This window comes from Engystomops pustulosus, chromosome 10, assembly GCF_040894005.1.
Source record: "Engystomops pustulosus chromosome 10, aEngPut4.maternal, whole genome shotgun sequence".
NCBI lineage: Eukaryota > Metazoa > Chordata > Amphibia > Anura > Leptodactylidae > Engystomops > Engystomops pustulosus.
Genome location: NC_092420.1, coordinates 69,224,770 through 69,240,734, shown reverse-complemented (window position 1 = coordinate 69,240,734; position 15,965 = coordinate 69,224,770). Strand labels below are relative to the sequence as shown.

Genomic DNA, 15,965 nt, shown 5'->3' with positions numbered 1-15,965 from the left:
AGTTCTCCTTTAAGTCTAATATACACCTTATGAATGATACCAAATGTAGGAGTTATAATTGTGGATAACACAAATAGATTTGATACATACAGCACAGCTCTTCTCTGGATTTCTTTTCCACTGCTTCTTGTCCTGTTTTTTTAGTGCTGTAGAACGTAGCGATGCATGTGCAGCAGTTTGCGGGTTAAGTGTCAGGATGTTCTGTAAATATGGAGAAGAATAGTTCATTATTACTTCCAGTAGAAGAGATCTGATAGTAATACTTTTTTGTTTTGACAAATGATGTGGACCCAACTAATAATGTAATCTGAAGTCAAGCAAATACATAAGTGAATCATAATAGTTTTCAGTAAAGGTTCAACTAAACTGTAAAATGAGACTTCTCCTTATACCGTTATTAACCAGGTGATCCTGTGTTATCTGACTAAGTTTTATAACAATGTCACCCGATTTTATAGACTAATCCTATGGCAATTGTTGCCTTTTCTGGGGAGGGATATTTAATAATTCCATATATTTGCACACACACACGCATATATAATATACATTATTTATGACAAAATAATTGCACCAAGCAAATGTTTTTTTTAGGGTTCAAAACTTTTTTTGCGTACATGATGTATAATGTAGAAAAACACATATACAAGACTGACAAATAAAAATTAATATGTTACAAGTTAACATATGGATATACAGTATGTGTTAACTTTATAAGAGCTCTTTACAAATGAAAAAAAACAAAAATACTATGGTAGTTATATTTTTGTGTCCATTTAATATTTTTTTCAGCTGCCATGATCACTGCTGTAAACTAACAATTTTGGAATGTAATTTCATACATTAGAACAAATCCATTGGGGAGAACATGCTGCGCAAATATGTATCATTTTCTGTTTCTCAAACAACTTAATAAAAAGTAAACTTGCACTTTCCTACTGAGACAAAATTGGTGGGGTAAAAAAAAGCTTAAAAGCAGAATCAATTCTTTATTCTACAGTAAGAACTAATTTTAGTTTTATCCATATTATTGTGCCCATATAAAGTCATAGCCTCTAGTGATGCTTGTAGGCCTCCTTGTGATATGGGATGCAAACAACGGTCCTATATAGTGTATCCCATGTGTCACCTGTGGGTGAGCTCTGGTCATGTTCCGATAGCAGTTGAAAATGACAGCCCAGAACATCAAAACCATCAGGAATAGAATAGAACTTTTGCGTCTTAGGCAGTCAACTCATTCACGGGGCTGAGGAGTCCGCGGCCTTGTGTATGAGCCCATAGAAGCAAAAACACAGCTAGCACATCCCTTCATACATCCCTTTCTGCGCCTCTTGTGCCTTGATTTATAAGGGATTGGCACCACAATATTGGGGTTTTTAAACACCAAAATTGTTCTATTTTCAGGCGCCACATTTTTGGCACAGTTTCCTGATGCTTCTATTTTTCGGACTTGTTTTTGACCCAATTTGTGGCGCAAAGGGAGAGCAGCTAAAAACTGGTCTAGGGAATTCTAGATCTTTTAGTCCCTGCACGAATTCATTTATCTCTTGCACAACAAACTTATATCCCACTGAAAAATATAGCACCCTGCACCAAAATTCATAAATGCCCCACTATGAATCCTATGAAATTGTAGCAGAGATCCAACTTTTCTTTTGGAACAATTCCACAGGATTTTGGAATTCACTCTGTTCAAGAAATTAACTATATTTACAAAAACAAAAAAATACCTTTAAGCTTTTTTTTATAGAAGAAGGAAATTGACATTTACATAGATCCGATGTAGCCATGATAACCTACTCTGACATACAGATGAGCTTTCTGGGGCTTGGTATAAATATTTCTATAAGTTCCATGAATATATAAAGATTTTATCACACATGCTGGCTGTGAACATCATGTGAATCTTTTGATGGACAAGCTAAGAGCTAACAGAGTGTTCCTAGAGTTAATGATGAGAATTTCATACCGAGCACAATAGTAACTCTGCAGCAATATGCCAGGTAGAACCACTGGATGTACAGAAAATCTGACACTGACAGATTATTCCTGATTTTATAGTCCATGGTGCTTTGACAGAGCACAATTTTAGTTACAATGCTTGTTTTACCGAAAACTTTCCCAATCTGTTCTGCAACTGTTCCATCACTCGCTGGTGCTGCTGGGTTCACAAACACTAATCAATCATCTTCTCAATTCCAGTTTAATTCCTCAAATGAGTAAATCTCGTGTAGCAGTCAATCACTTTGTCTGGTTAATGTTTGATTTCTTTGTGGTTCTTGTTTTATTACAGTCTAATAACTGGGCATGATGATGGGAGTCCAAGGCAGCAGGGGAATATGCATTAACGTGGGACATTTTAGAGCATATCCATTTAGTAGTGAGGTAGAGGTCATAGATGAACTGACTAATGCACAGTGACAGCAGAAGGGATCAGTCTAATGTATACATCATTTATAGGCTTTAATGCTAAAAAAGTGCTTCAACGCAGGGAGGACATGTGTGCATGCTTTGCCCATTACAAAGAAGAAGCAAAATTGCTTATGTAATAGATCCAATAGGATCCTATCAGCAGCACTCTGATCAATTTAATATCCATGGGTTATAAGACATTGTATAGCATTAGAATCTTATTTAAAGGGGTTTTCAAATTTCAATCCCTAGTGATGTTTACACAATAAAAATCATTTTCAACACGTTGCTTTCAACATGACTCTGTTATGACTCTGTTAATTCTTTATTTATATAGCGCACACAGATTGCGCAGCGCTTCACAGAGCTTGCCAAACTAGTCCCTGTCTCCATGGGGTTCACCAAGGGTGTAACAATCGTGGTTGCGGAGGGGTGCGACTGCGATTGGGCCTGTTGGAGGTAGGGGGATGCATGGCTGGGTCATAATGAACTGATGCGTACCTCTGGGCCCCTCTTTTTATGTCTCTGCTTCCCCGAATGCTGGCCCACTCAAACTCAGGCCGGCCCGCCCAAGTGCCCGCCCCACCTGCCCAAAGGCTGGCCCACCCTGCTGGCCCAAACTCCAGTCACCAGCCCCTCTTTCTGTGTCTGTACTTCATCGACCCTTGGCCTGCCCAAACTCCGGCCAGCCCAAACTTCAATCGCCCCCATCCGCTCAAAGGCCGGACCGCCCGCCCAAACTCCCTGTGTCTGTACTTCCCCCGAACACTGGCTCACCCAAACGCCGGCCGCCCAAACTCTGGCTGCCCGCCCCACCTGAACTTCGGCTGCTCGCCCCTCACTCTGTGTCTGTTCTTCACCAAACACTGGCCCGGCCAAACTTCGGCTGGCTGGGCTGCCCAACGCAAACTCTGGAACACCCGCTGCCCAAACTCCAGGCCGCCCCCCCCCCCAAACTTATATCAGTTCTAAGGAAAGGGGGGTGATTTGAATTTGTAGGTTCTTGAAGTATGTGGCATTTTTACATAGGATTCAATACAGTGAGCCACTGACCCTTTGTAGTGAAAACTCAAGAAGCCAAACACAGAAAGAACATACAAACCCTTTGCAGATGTTGAACCTGGGACTTGAACCCACGTCCTCAGCACTGCAAAGCTATAATGATAACCACTAAGCCACTGTGCTGTTTTATTGCTGTTTTAGCTCAAATAACAGAGTGAAGGTCAGTGTAAGATTTCAGTGTGGACAGGGACTCTCTAACCATGATCCCTCTAGTGCTGTGAGATCCCGTGGGCTGACAATGAGCTTATATTATCAGGATGCAGGTTTATCTACACTTTCATTTAGCTTCTGAACATTGTACTATTATCTGACACATAGGGGGGGATGTATTAACAACTTGCGCCACAATTCTGTTGGTCTCGCGCCTAAAACACTGTCGAAAATGCCTTGCACCAAAGTTATCAAGGCTTTTAGACCATTTTTTGGCAGCTTTCCGACTTGTCCGAATTAGAGACGTGGCCTTTGGGTAACAGGCGTGTCCTCCCAGGAAAGGGGCGTGGCTTGTGGGAAATCGTCTGTTCGTCCAAATTTCTGGCACACACTTTAGACCAACTAAAAGTAGGTCTAAAGTAGGAACCAACAGTCTTATTCTCCACCAGAAGTCATCATCACAGTGGTAAATCTGGCGCAGCAAAATACTAGTGTTTTCCAGCTAGAAACTGGAACTGGCGGAACCTGAGACACATTGTTAAATCCCCCCCATAGAGAGACGAGACAGATCAGAGATGATGAGATCCATGAGATGCATACTACACGACGTTCTCCACTCTCACATCCAGCTCTACTGTGCCTCTCTCCCTCCCATCTGTGTAAAGATCACATCTAGTTTGTAGATTTACTCTCCTCACAATATGTTTTTTTGCCAACAGGAAATCTGGGTCTGTGTGAGCTTGTCCTGGAATGCAATGGTGGGGGCTAGAGGCAGAGAACAGTTCAGCTCCACAGTGTCAGACAAGATGTCTACCAACCCGAAGGTCAGAAGATCCAGGGTCAGGTCTAGGGTCAACCAAAATTGTGTACACCACAACTGATAACCACTAGACTTGACTAATCTCAAGGGAATATGTGATTAGAAGAGTGGTATTTGCTTGACGTTGAGGGTAAATAGGTGAGATTTCATATAAAAGAGGGGACATTTCATTCCCTACCTGAGGGTGCTAGTAGTTTAGTGAAATAAAACCTGGTGACAGGTTGCCTTTAAACTGACACCAGAAACACTGTGGGTTATCTACCAGAAAATTGGGGGCAGCTTGGCTCTGTGATGCTACAATAAAAAACATGATGTGTAAAACTTCAAAAAAGTTCAAAAGTTAGCAGACCTGGGGGAATGCAAAGAAGCAGACGGGGTCTTTCCAGAGGCCTATTCTGAAACTAAATGTCTGCAAAGAGCAACGCCTGATCACAAAAAGGACTCAGTTGGCCGGCTGCACACAAACTTGTTTGGCCCATGGAAATTGACCCATTAGTTACAGCATGTCTCCATAGAGGCATTGGGAGAGCTAGAAGTCTATAAAGTCATGCTGTGATTTCATGTGATCAGATAAATACATCAGTTGGATTTTAAAAATGTTAGTGGTTAAAGGACCTTTGATGACATCACCCTGGTTACATGCCATGAAGTGCTGAATGCTGAGAAGAGACATGGGAAGGAGCCGCTGGACTTGGCCGAGGAGGCCATGGCCCCTCTGACTTCCAGCATGGCGATGTGTAAAACATTTGACACAGCTATTTCTACCTCTAATGAAAAGTAAACAGAGCTATATATGTCTGTAGTTGAATATTGGCACCTAATTAAAGTCTCCCTACAGCAGTATGTCCTAGCAGTGAGACCTGACAATCAGTAAGTAGAACGCAGGAAAATGCAAGTATAATTTAATGTGCAGGACTCCATTAATAGCATTGTTCTCACCTACACTGAGTTGCATATAAAAGTTTACAAACTGATTTTTTTTAATTTTATGGAAAGGAAACATAAAGGTGATTTTGGCTGGGTTAATTTGAATGGGAGGTACCCTTTAAATAGACAATAGACCTATGTGAGGGCGTCATTTTATAACACTATTATCAGAATACACCTAGCACTCGTTTTCATGTTAACACTGAATCAGGTGTAACCACACTATAACTTGTCATGTGGGTTAAGACATCAGTATGAAAGTCTAATAAAAAGGGGGCTCTGTTGATACATATAATATGAGTATTTTACAGCATATTCTGAAGAGTTTCATGCCCCAGTGTGTAATACATTTAACATTTCCATAATTAAGGTATCACTCTCATAGACCGAGCACTTCAACCATTAAGTACACCAGACCTCTCACAAACCGTGATTGGCTTGATTAGTTCTACCCGAATGTAGAAGTAGTACATGAGCATTCAGGCGAAAAATGATTGCCAACAGCAGCGAGAAATGAGCAGTGTATACCTAGAAATTGTATGTGTCCAGCAATTCAATTCTATCTTCTTCATTTTAATCAAATCAAGCAAGTTAAATACGGCTTCAAATATCCATTGTAGTCATAGCCAAGTATCTCTAGGTTATTATAGGTGTAATAATATAAACATAATTGATAAAACTAGCATCTATATGAATGTACAGAGCCGCTTTTGTAAAATACCAAAACCCGGGCACCTGGAACATGGTTTATAGTGAAAACTCCATCATGCTATATTTTATTATTATGGTACAGATTTTTATGTACAGTATGACTGCAGGATAAACTAACCTGTCTGCTATTTATTACAGTGATATACTGTATACTGTATCTTTATGCTGAATACAACTTCGTTTCAATCTTATTCTTTGGGGAAGATTGACTAATACAGTGCAACGTTTTAGATCTATGGATACCTGTCGATAAATGTAGGCCATTTTTTGATTGCAAATCATGCCAAATTCTACAGCTTGACAGGAAATCTTACCCAATATAAGTCTACTGTACTTCTACTGTGAGGGGTTGCACTAGTAACCACACTTTTTTTCTTACACTTTGTTTTTCATAACATACACATTTATGTTTTTGCATCTCATTTTTATACACACATATATGTCATGTTTGTGGTAAATACTCATATGTGTACAAGCTACCTACACATGCAGCGTATAATAGACTGTTTTGCAGACACCCTGCTGACCCATTTCTGAACGAGCTGAGGGCCAAGATCCCACTATAACATCAAAGGGTGCACTCTTTTTACACTGACGTCAGATTATTCCAATGATTCCAATGTAGGAACCCCACAAAAGAGTGGAGAGGGTGTGATCAGTAATTTTGCATTGACGTCACTGATCATTTTGCCCTGCTTTTCATCCATCAGTGTCCGCTTTAAAATCGGTCAAGAATCCATCATAAGTATTGCTAAAGCCAGTATTGGTAAAGAGTGGCTCCAAAACAGAGATGGGATATTTACATGTCCTCTGTATTCTGTATCCACTCCTGCTTTTGGCTATCAACCCTTAGAAATGAAGGGGAAGACCAAAAATAGTGGAAACATCATAGAGTGGTAGAGGGTGAAAACAGCATTATGGAAATCACAGGGTGTTCCAGGGAGACAAAGTTCAGTTGGCAGCAGCATGGGTAGGCCAGAGAGTGGCACAATAACAGAGTGTGGAGGTGGAAGCAACATGGTAAGCCATAGAGTGGCACAATGACAAAGTGTGGATATGGCAGCAGTTGGAGGCCACAGTGTGGCACAATGACAGAGTGTGGAGGTGGGTGACAATTACAGTCCCTAGTAAAGATGGTGGGAGGCAGAAGTAGCAACTGGCAGCAGGTGTGTGGCATCAGGCGGATGACAGCATCATAATAGGTAGTCAGAATCCAAACTTATTTCTCAACGTTTGGGGGAGGCATCATGGCTGATCTCATCTAATGCATAAGGCATTGGTGTGTTGAAATCCTGGCCGATCCAAGCCTGATACATCTTGACAAAGGTCAGTCTCTCCACATTATGGGAGAGACTTTGTTTGGCCAGGCAAACCCGGTGTAGAACTACATGACTCCGCTGTGCCGAGTCAAAAACAAACAGCTCTCTTTGGCAGAGGTGCTGGAGCCTTAACTGGCTGAAATGGCATGTGTGGCACTAGGTGCCACTGCTGTTGCTGCAGCGGCAGGATGGACCTCCACTTCTGAGCCATGTTTCTCCCAGGCCAATGGATGGTGACGCTGCATGTGTTGACGCAGGGCTGTGGTTCCAATGTTAGCTCCCTGGCCACGCTTCAATTTCTGCCTGCATATTTTACATATACACACACTCAGCTCCTCTGGTGTCTTAACAAAAAACTGCCCCACGCCGAGGTGGTGACTTGACTGCCAACAATGAATCCCTGGCTTCACCCAGCTCCCAAGTGCAACATCATCGTCAATTTGTTTCCCTGTCACTGCTATTCTCCAAAACGGTCTTAGTATGTACAGCCTGACTACTTGCAAGGGCAACATAACCTCCTGTGCCACTCTCTACATCTCTACTTTCCCACCTACTGCACAAAGCAATGGATGTCTGCCCCACATCTTCACTGCCAAGCAGCTGCTGACCGTCCTCAAAGAATTCATCCTCACTAGTGGCGCTGAGCCCACACCACCTAGTAGATCTTTGGCTGAGGGAAATGAACAGGACAGAGGCTGGTTGAGGACAGGTGAGCGCCGCTGAACTGCTCCTGGGACATGCCAACTAAGGGTTGTATCTGACGAACCCACAGACTCTTGGCTGGGGTTGTCAGATGTCATCTGGCAGGAAGTGAATGACCTAGTCAACCAATCGACAACCTTTGGGTTGTTTATCAACACCCTGCTGCTAGATGACACCGGCAGTTCTGGCCTCACAGAGTGACCCCTGCTGAGACGTCCCCTTACTGTGCTGTGCCTGCTCCACCTGCCATCTGTCTGACATTTTGGTTAATCAACTATGTAGATTTGACACAGATCTATTTTATCTACCAAAAAAATTTGGGGTATACAGAAGCACAAGAACTGACTCCTTGGAATAGGAGCAGAAATTACTACAGAAAATATGTGGATTTTACACAGATTTCTTCCGCTGCACTTAAGCAACAAAAAAGAACTGCTATTTGAGGTATACAGATCCCCAAAACGCGCACCATGGGAGAGGAGCAGAAATCCCTACATAAAGTATGTGGATTTTACAAAGATTTCTTCCTATTTACTTCAGCAACAATAAATAATTGCTATTTGGGGTATACAGATCCCCAAAAACAGTCATCCTGGGATTGGATCAGAAATCGCTACAGCACAGTACAGTACAAGCAGCTGGATGCTACATACAGCACATGCAGTGTGAAATGCCGTGATTGGAAATTGCTGCCTGTTATTATAGGGCTGTGTGACATCACTTAAGCCTGCTGGTCGCTGATTGGCTTACAGGTCTGCACATGTGATTGAGGGTGTTCCTTTCTTTGCCCCATGTAGCACATTGTGCTCGCGCCCATTTAGGTAATAAAGGAGAAAGAAAAAAAATTTGTTCCCATGAATTACCTTAAACTTTGGATTTGTGACAAATTGAGTTTTCTCTGAAATTCGGACCGAATTCCACTACGTTCAAATTGATGCACCCATCTCTAATCGTGATTATTGGATTTTATCCATATTTGCACATGAGCTTTAGACATTTTGGGGAGTATATGAAAATAAAACCTACTTTTTAACATTTACCTCGTGAGCCACGTTATGTGCTTAACTTATCTGAGAAGATGGATACCGTGTGAACATAGATGATGGATAATGTGTGAACATAGATGTGCTTTGCTTTCCACTATTTCCAAAGTTGGGAAAAATAGACTTAACTAATTCCTCTGTTAGATATTTTGGAGAAGAAAAAGTAGCAGCTTAAACCATTTATGAATTTTTTTTGGTAATATCCGAAGTCATACAAGTAATCCAAAAATAGAAGACAAGGCTGCACTCCTGGAGTATGTAAGGTGTTTAATTCACCCAAAGTGGAAGGTGCAACATTTCAGCCCCTCAATTGAGCTATTTTCAAGCTTGAAGCATGCTTGAAAATAGCTCCATTGAGGGGCTGAAATGTTGCACCTTCCACTTTGGGTGAATGAAACACCTTAAATACTCCAGGACTGCTGCCTTGGTTCTATTTTTTGGATTACCTGTTCGCCTACCTTTGAGTTGGGTTTGCTGAGACTTGCACCCGCACCAGGATCCATTATCCAGCAACCACAGTGCTGCTCTACCCTACACATTTTTGAAGTCATATAAGAGGTGCTTCATTACTTTGTTATAAACCTGAGATAAAGGGCACAAAATTTTTACTTTCTATTTTTATGCTTTGTCAAAGGAGAAAAACATAACATCGGATAGACCTGATCCCTATAGCAGTTGTCAAGCCCCAATGGCATTGGATAGACCTCATTATTGTGTTTAAAATTTTACAAGGCAATTTTGCAAGTGCCACCTTTTTCTGGAATTTTTTTAACTGAATATTTTTGGCAACTTTTCATTACCAAATCCTCCTACACTCAAGTGACACGACCTCACAGTTTGTCATTTGTTGTGACGGATATTACAGAATTTTACAATGTAGCTGGATATGCACATATAGTGGAAATATAAATGAATTTTCTTGGATACCATTCATTGAACAATTTACAAGAAAGTACAACGGGTTATGAAAATTTCCAAACAAGCCCATGAACATTGCTTTTGATCAGACCTGTACTTACAGCATTGTACCTGTGATAAGCTTTGTTAAAATATTTCCACCCCGCAGTTTACTGGTAAATCATGATAAACTGGTCTAAGCTCTGGGTAAATTAGTTACCATAATTAACTTAGCTACATGTTAAAACCACAAATTACCCGAAAGTACATTGGATGGCATTTTTATTGTTAAGGGAATTCAGATCTTCAGAGGCAATTTTTGTTCTTATGTTGCATTGTGACAGGTCAAAATTAATGTAATGAAAGTACAATTAATGGAATTAATAAGCTCTGCTGTAGGTGACTGAAAAATAATGAAAGGGTGATGCTAAATCCTCCAGTGATTACAGTGTGTACCTTCACAGATGGATGACTACCTGCAGACGCTAATTCTTGCTTTGTCCGACAAATACCTATCAGGGACAGGCCACTGTGTTTATTACACGTGTCATTTATTCCAGGAGATTACTGCTTTCTGTATGTACACCAAGTAGAAATTTATTTCTGTATTTTGAGTCAAAAGAAAAAACAGATTTCGATATTTTAAGGATAATTCTCCAACAATACTATATACTGTATAAAACAACCCCATAAATTATCATGTACATTTGTATTGCAGTATATTGTATAAGTGATCAGACCCTAGGGTTCAAGTACCCTATGGGGCCTAAATTAAAGTTTTCAAAAATGTGAAAATATGGAAATTTAAAGGAGTATTCTCATCTTGGCATTCACATTCAGTTTCATTTATCTTCCATATATAAACATTACTCCAATTGGATGTTATTAAAAAAAAATGATCCTGTGTGAAGATAATTTTCCTTAAATGTAGTCATGTTGTCCCTTAGAAACGAGATAGCTTCCTTGGATACGACCACGTCACATTTAGGCAGCAGTGGGCAGTTATGCGCTATAGAGTCCTGCCTAACCTCCTGGCTTCAGCAATGTCGGCTGTGGGACATGAAGTAATTCCCGGATAATTCATATACAAAAACTTTTTGTTTATTTGTGCAATCCCTCCAGCAGAGGTGGCCGTATCCGAGGAAGCTATCTCGTTTCTAAGGGACCACATGACTGCATTTATGGAAAATTATCTTCACACAGGAACATTTTTTTTAATAACATCTAATTGAAGAAATGTTTATTGATGGCAGATTAATCAAACTGAATGTTTATGCCCAGACGAGAATACTCGTCTATTAAATGTCTATTTAAGGATGGAAAACTATGAATAATGATTCCTAATGATGAACCTTGTAACAGAAAATAGCCCCTAAATGTCCAGATTTTTCACTTCAATATTTATTTTTTTAAAAAGGCATCAAAAAGTTGTAAGGTTTTAAAATTATGTCAATGAAAACATCATACATGCTGCAAACAATGACACCTTACACAGCTCCGTACAATGAAGTATATTGAGTAAGAAAAAGTTATGGGTGTCAGAATATGGTGATGATGAATAAGGTTTTTTTTTTAAATAAGTTTTTTGAATTTATGTTATTAAGATATAACTAAATAAGTTTTTTGAATTTATGTTATTAATATATAACTAAACAATATATATTTGGAATCTCTGCAATTGTGCTGATCTAAAGATTAAAGGGGATATGGCGCAACTGTGTTTTTTGCTGACTCTTTGTACACATTTGTAATTTTTTTTCAACTTTTCAGTACATTGAAAAGAATATCAAATGTTGTCACTAGAATATACACCCAGTCCTGCAGAGAACAAGCCTGCATATAACTTTGAAAATGAAAATAAATAAAAAAGTTACGGCTGGTTTAAGGAGCAGAGTGAAATAGGAAAACTTGGTCTTCAAGATTGCTGGGACACATAGAGCAGAACCCACTCCACAGCTGTGTATGAGAAAAAAAGAAGACAGAAGCCATAAAAAACACTTCTGTTTTCTCTTGATGGTCTCCTAGAGATGCTAAAAGCAGAATAACCAACACTCGACTGCCGTTAAGTAAAGTACAAAAAAAGTTTTTTGAGCTATCCGCTCACCCACGTGGGCTTGAGAAGGTTGAATTGGAAAATCCTCTGTATAGTCCTGGCCTATGTCTTGTAAAGAGCTTGTCGGAGAGCCACCAATAATCCAAGGAAAAAGTAGAGTATGACCGGCACTCAAAAATTTGCTAAAACATCTTCTTTTATTTCATATTCTTTAAAATAGGAAGGTTACATTGTAATTCCTGAGAATTCCAGAACATGTTACTGATGGAACTAAACAGATCGATAAAAATATGTCGAGTCTGTCGAAACATTTTCTCAATGTTCATGCAGGAGATCTTACCAGTCTGGCAGTCACTGGAATTGAAAGAGTTACCGCTCCCAGAAGAGGAGGTGATAGGACCCAGAAGCTCCGGAACCGAGAAATGCTATGGATCTTACAATTGGGAACGCGCATGCCTAAAGGACTCAACAACAGAACGGACACTATGTTTTTATATTAATCAAAATGCTTTCATACTTTCTCTGTTTCTTGACATTACTTCTAGCCGTTATACAACACTTATGTATATAACTTTTTCTCTGCTCTTATGTATTATAGGGTGTTACCTGTGCTCACGGGACTCCCGTAACTCTGTGCATACTTAGCTTTCCATACACCTGATGTTTGTCTTTTTAAACTGAGCATTGTTTCATTCCCCTAGACCATGAATAAGAACTAGATACTTACGTTCGAAACGCATAAAAGGTCCCTCAGGATGTACAATGTAACCTTCCTATTTTAAAGAATATGAAATAAAAGAAGATGTTTTAGCAAATTTTGAGTGTCGGTCATACTCTACTTTTTCCTTGAACACTCGACTGCACTGTCGTTTGGGTAGCCTCCTAAAGCCGACACTGTGAATTCACAAGGGTGCTGCCTGTGGAGTAACTAAAAGAGGAAGGGGCCCCACAGGAGACATCTGAATGGGGCCCCATTCCACCTTGTATATGTTTATATATTTGTATACTTACACATGAGTTACAATCGCACACAGTGCATATATGCATACATACAGTACATACACACATACATACATTACCAAATACACCTAAGCATCAGATACACATCACATATAGTTTGAAGAGGAGAAAACTACAATAGGGCACAGCAAAACCAAGTGGCAGATCTCAGATAGATCTTCTGGCTGCATCGGAGGAGTATGGAAACAGTATTTGGGTGCAACATCGGTGGTTGTGCTCAACTTCTTGACCAGAGTCCATATGCAGAAAAAATAGAAAAAAGCAGAGGCACTCACCAACTCAGATGAATTCAAAAACAATCTTTACTAATTTCATGTGGTATTTCTCAAGCCTCTTATGTTACCGCTTCCGGCGGCTGGATCTAAAAACCTCCTGGGAGCAGAGTCATCATGATAACTATCAAACACCTGTGTTAACAAAAGGTGTTAACATAAAGGACAGGTGTAGTTTGAAAATCCTGGTAGCCTAATCGCTCTGTGCACCATTTGATTTTAATATATCTGTGTCTAGTGCTGTATGTACGTTTTACCACATTTTTGCATTTTATTAACATTTTGGAGAACTAAACGCAATTGTTTGATGGTTACCATGACAGCTCTCGGGAGGCTTTTATATCCAGCCCCCGGAAGCGGTGAAGTCATTGGCTTGAGAAAGTGCATAGGTGCGCGAAATGGCACAATGCATGATGTGTTTGGAGTCCTCCCTGCACTGCCACATGGAATTAATATTGTTTCTGAATTCTTCTGAGTTGGTGAGTGCCACTGCTTTTTTATATTTTTTGTAAACATCACATATGCACACACAAATAGTCACATCACATGTACAAACAAATACAAAACATATACATATCACATATACACATACATACAATACCATATACAAATGTACAGCATATACACACCCAATACCCCAGATGATGGGGCCCCTTGACACTGTGGACCCAATAGCAACTGATATGGCTGCTACTCCTGTTGTGACCCGATTCTGTCATAGATAATTTTGCTGCACTTATATACTATATAAAAAGTACTACAATTTCAGTATGTAATACTTACATTTCTTACATCAAATCTTATTCTCTAAGCTCACCGTTTGTGTACCTATGGGGCCACAAAGTTTAATTACATGTCTATTGCACGGTTCCAGCTTTGTTTAAAGAGGAGAAGTAATTATGCTGCAGAAAACATGTCGTGCCATCTTTCCTTCCTTGTTATTCAACAGTCTTGGGTATAGGAAAGGTTAAATTAGAGGTCGTATTAGGTACTTCATATCTAAATTATAATATGATTTAAGAGAGCTTAATAGAATGAAAGCATTTTAATAAATAATCTATTTCACAGCAGGGTTTAACAAATTGGTATTATGTGAGCTTGGCATCCGTAATCTACATCTCTGCCTTTATCTTAATGAGAATTGGCTTTGAAGTGGCTCGAAGACAGAAGAGCAAAAAGAAAACAAATATTTTATTACTGCTGTGTACAAATTCCAGCGTTCCAAGCCCTACCATCAATTCTTTGAACTCGAAACCGAATTGCACTGGCTTCTCCTTATTATTCTATTATTAAACACAATATAATGTTTCATTCAGTCAACGTGCATTTTTTCCAAACAGACTTCAACCTCTTCGGTACCAGGAGGCAGATGTGCCTAGGTTTCGACGCAGTAGCTTTGTTGCTGGTGGCTTCCACCAGCTGTCAAAGAGTTAAAGTCAACTGGAAAGAAGTAAGAACTATCAAACTGCAACATTCACCAAAAAGCATAAAACATGAGCCTTTGTTTTCTCTTCAGTGCTGAAGGCAAAAAAAGATGGGAAGTAAAGCCCCATGAGTTTTCGTTTCTAAAAGCGTTGAGCAATTCTAGTAGTTTAATGGGCTTCAACAATCACTTGAAAAATGTGTCTCCGTAAAATGGAAATACTGTACACCGAAATACGACGTGAAAAGCAGCAGGTAGGCAATGGTCTATAATTTTAAACCAACAAAAGAAAATGTAATGCTCATAAGATTTTCTTCACTTATATAGCACTTAGGAAGACATAAGATTTTAATCTACTTGTGGTACATACACTATAATGATGAATACAAATAACATTAACCAAACTGTTCACAATACAACAGAGGAGTCATTTACATTGTCCACAGAAAGACTCTGCAGTCTGTTATGACTGCTTTTATGTGTCAGCATCTGCAACCTTCACTCCTTATTACTCTCGTAGATGATGTCATAAGGAAATCTTAGGAAAAACAGTCCTGAATTTAGAATATTTCTGCTTTTTCTACATGGAAAGAAAAGCAAAAATGCTGACCACAGAATAGATGATGTTTAAGGTCAACTGAACATAAAACATAGAATGAAAATTAAAATGCTACAAATGTCAAGATTTTGCTTTTGAATGCAAATTATGGGAGGAATGTAAGGCAAACAGTCCTTATAAGTTCTTAAAATAGTCGGGTGGTGGGAGAATAACAACACATTACAAAATGCTCTGTGTAGTTATCAATCTGAGAAAAACTAGGCCAAAATGCTGTCTACTCGATTAGCTTCCTGGAGGGCATTTGGAAGAAGTCGTTCAGGCGAAACTCGAGTTGGGTGGTAGGAGCCGCTATGCTTTCAATCTCCTGAAGGCCTCTTTAATAATATGTTATGTGAATATAATGAATCAGCCTAACATTTACCTGTGTGTTAAAACAGTTACATTATTATCAGCACTTTCACTTTTGGACGAAAAGCCCTGGTAGGAACTCATGGAGCTGATTGTTTGTTTCTGGAGGACCTCTGAAACAGGTGCCCCCTGACCATTCATAACCATGACTCGTAACATGGGTTGCCCATTTGCCGATTGGCTATTTGTT

The 15,965-nt window shown here is 39.7% G+C and overlaps 1 protein-coding gene across 1 annotated transcript in view; it reads right to left on the bottom strand.

The window, feature by feature from the left end:
- The window catches only part of DPYD (dihydropyrimidine dehydrogenase), a 654,802-nt gene that overhangs the window by 601,176 nt on the left and 37,661 nt on the right, over nt 1-15,965 (bottom strand). Inside the window, exon 2 of the mRNA XM_072127199.1 lies at nt 91-201. Coding sequence (XP_071983300.1) covers nt 91-201 — 111 coding nt within the window. The remainder of the gene's footprint in view (nt 1-90; nt 202-15,965) is intronic.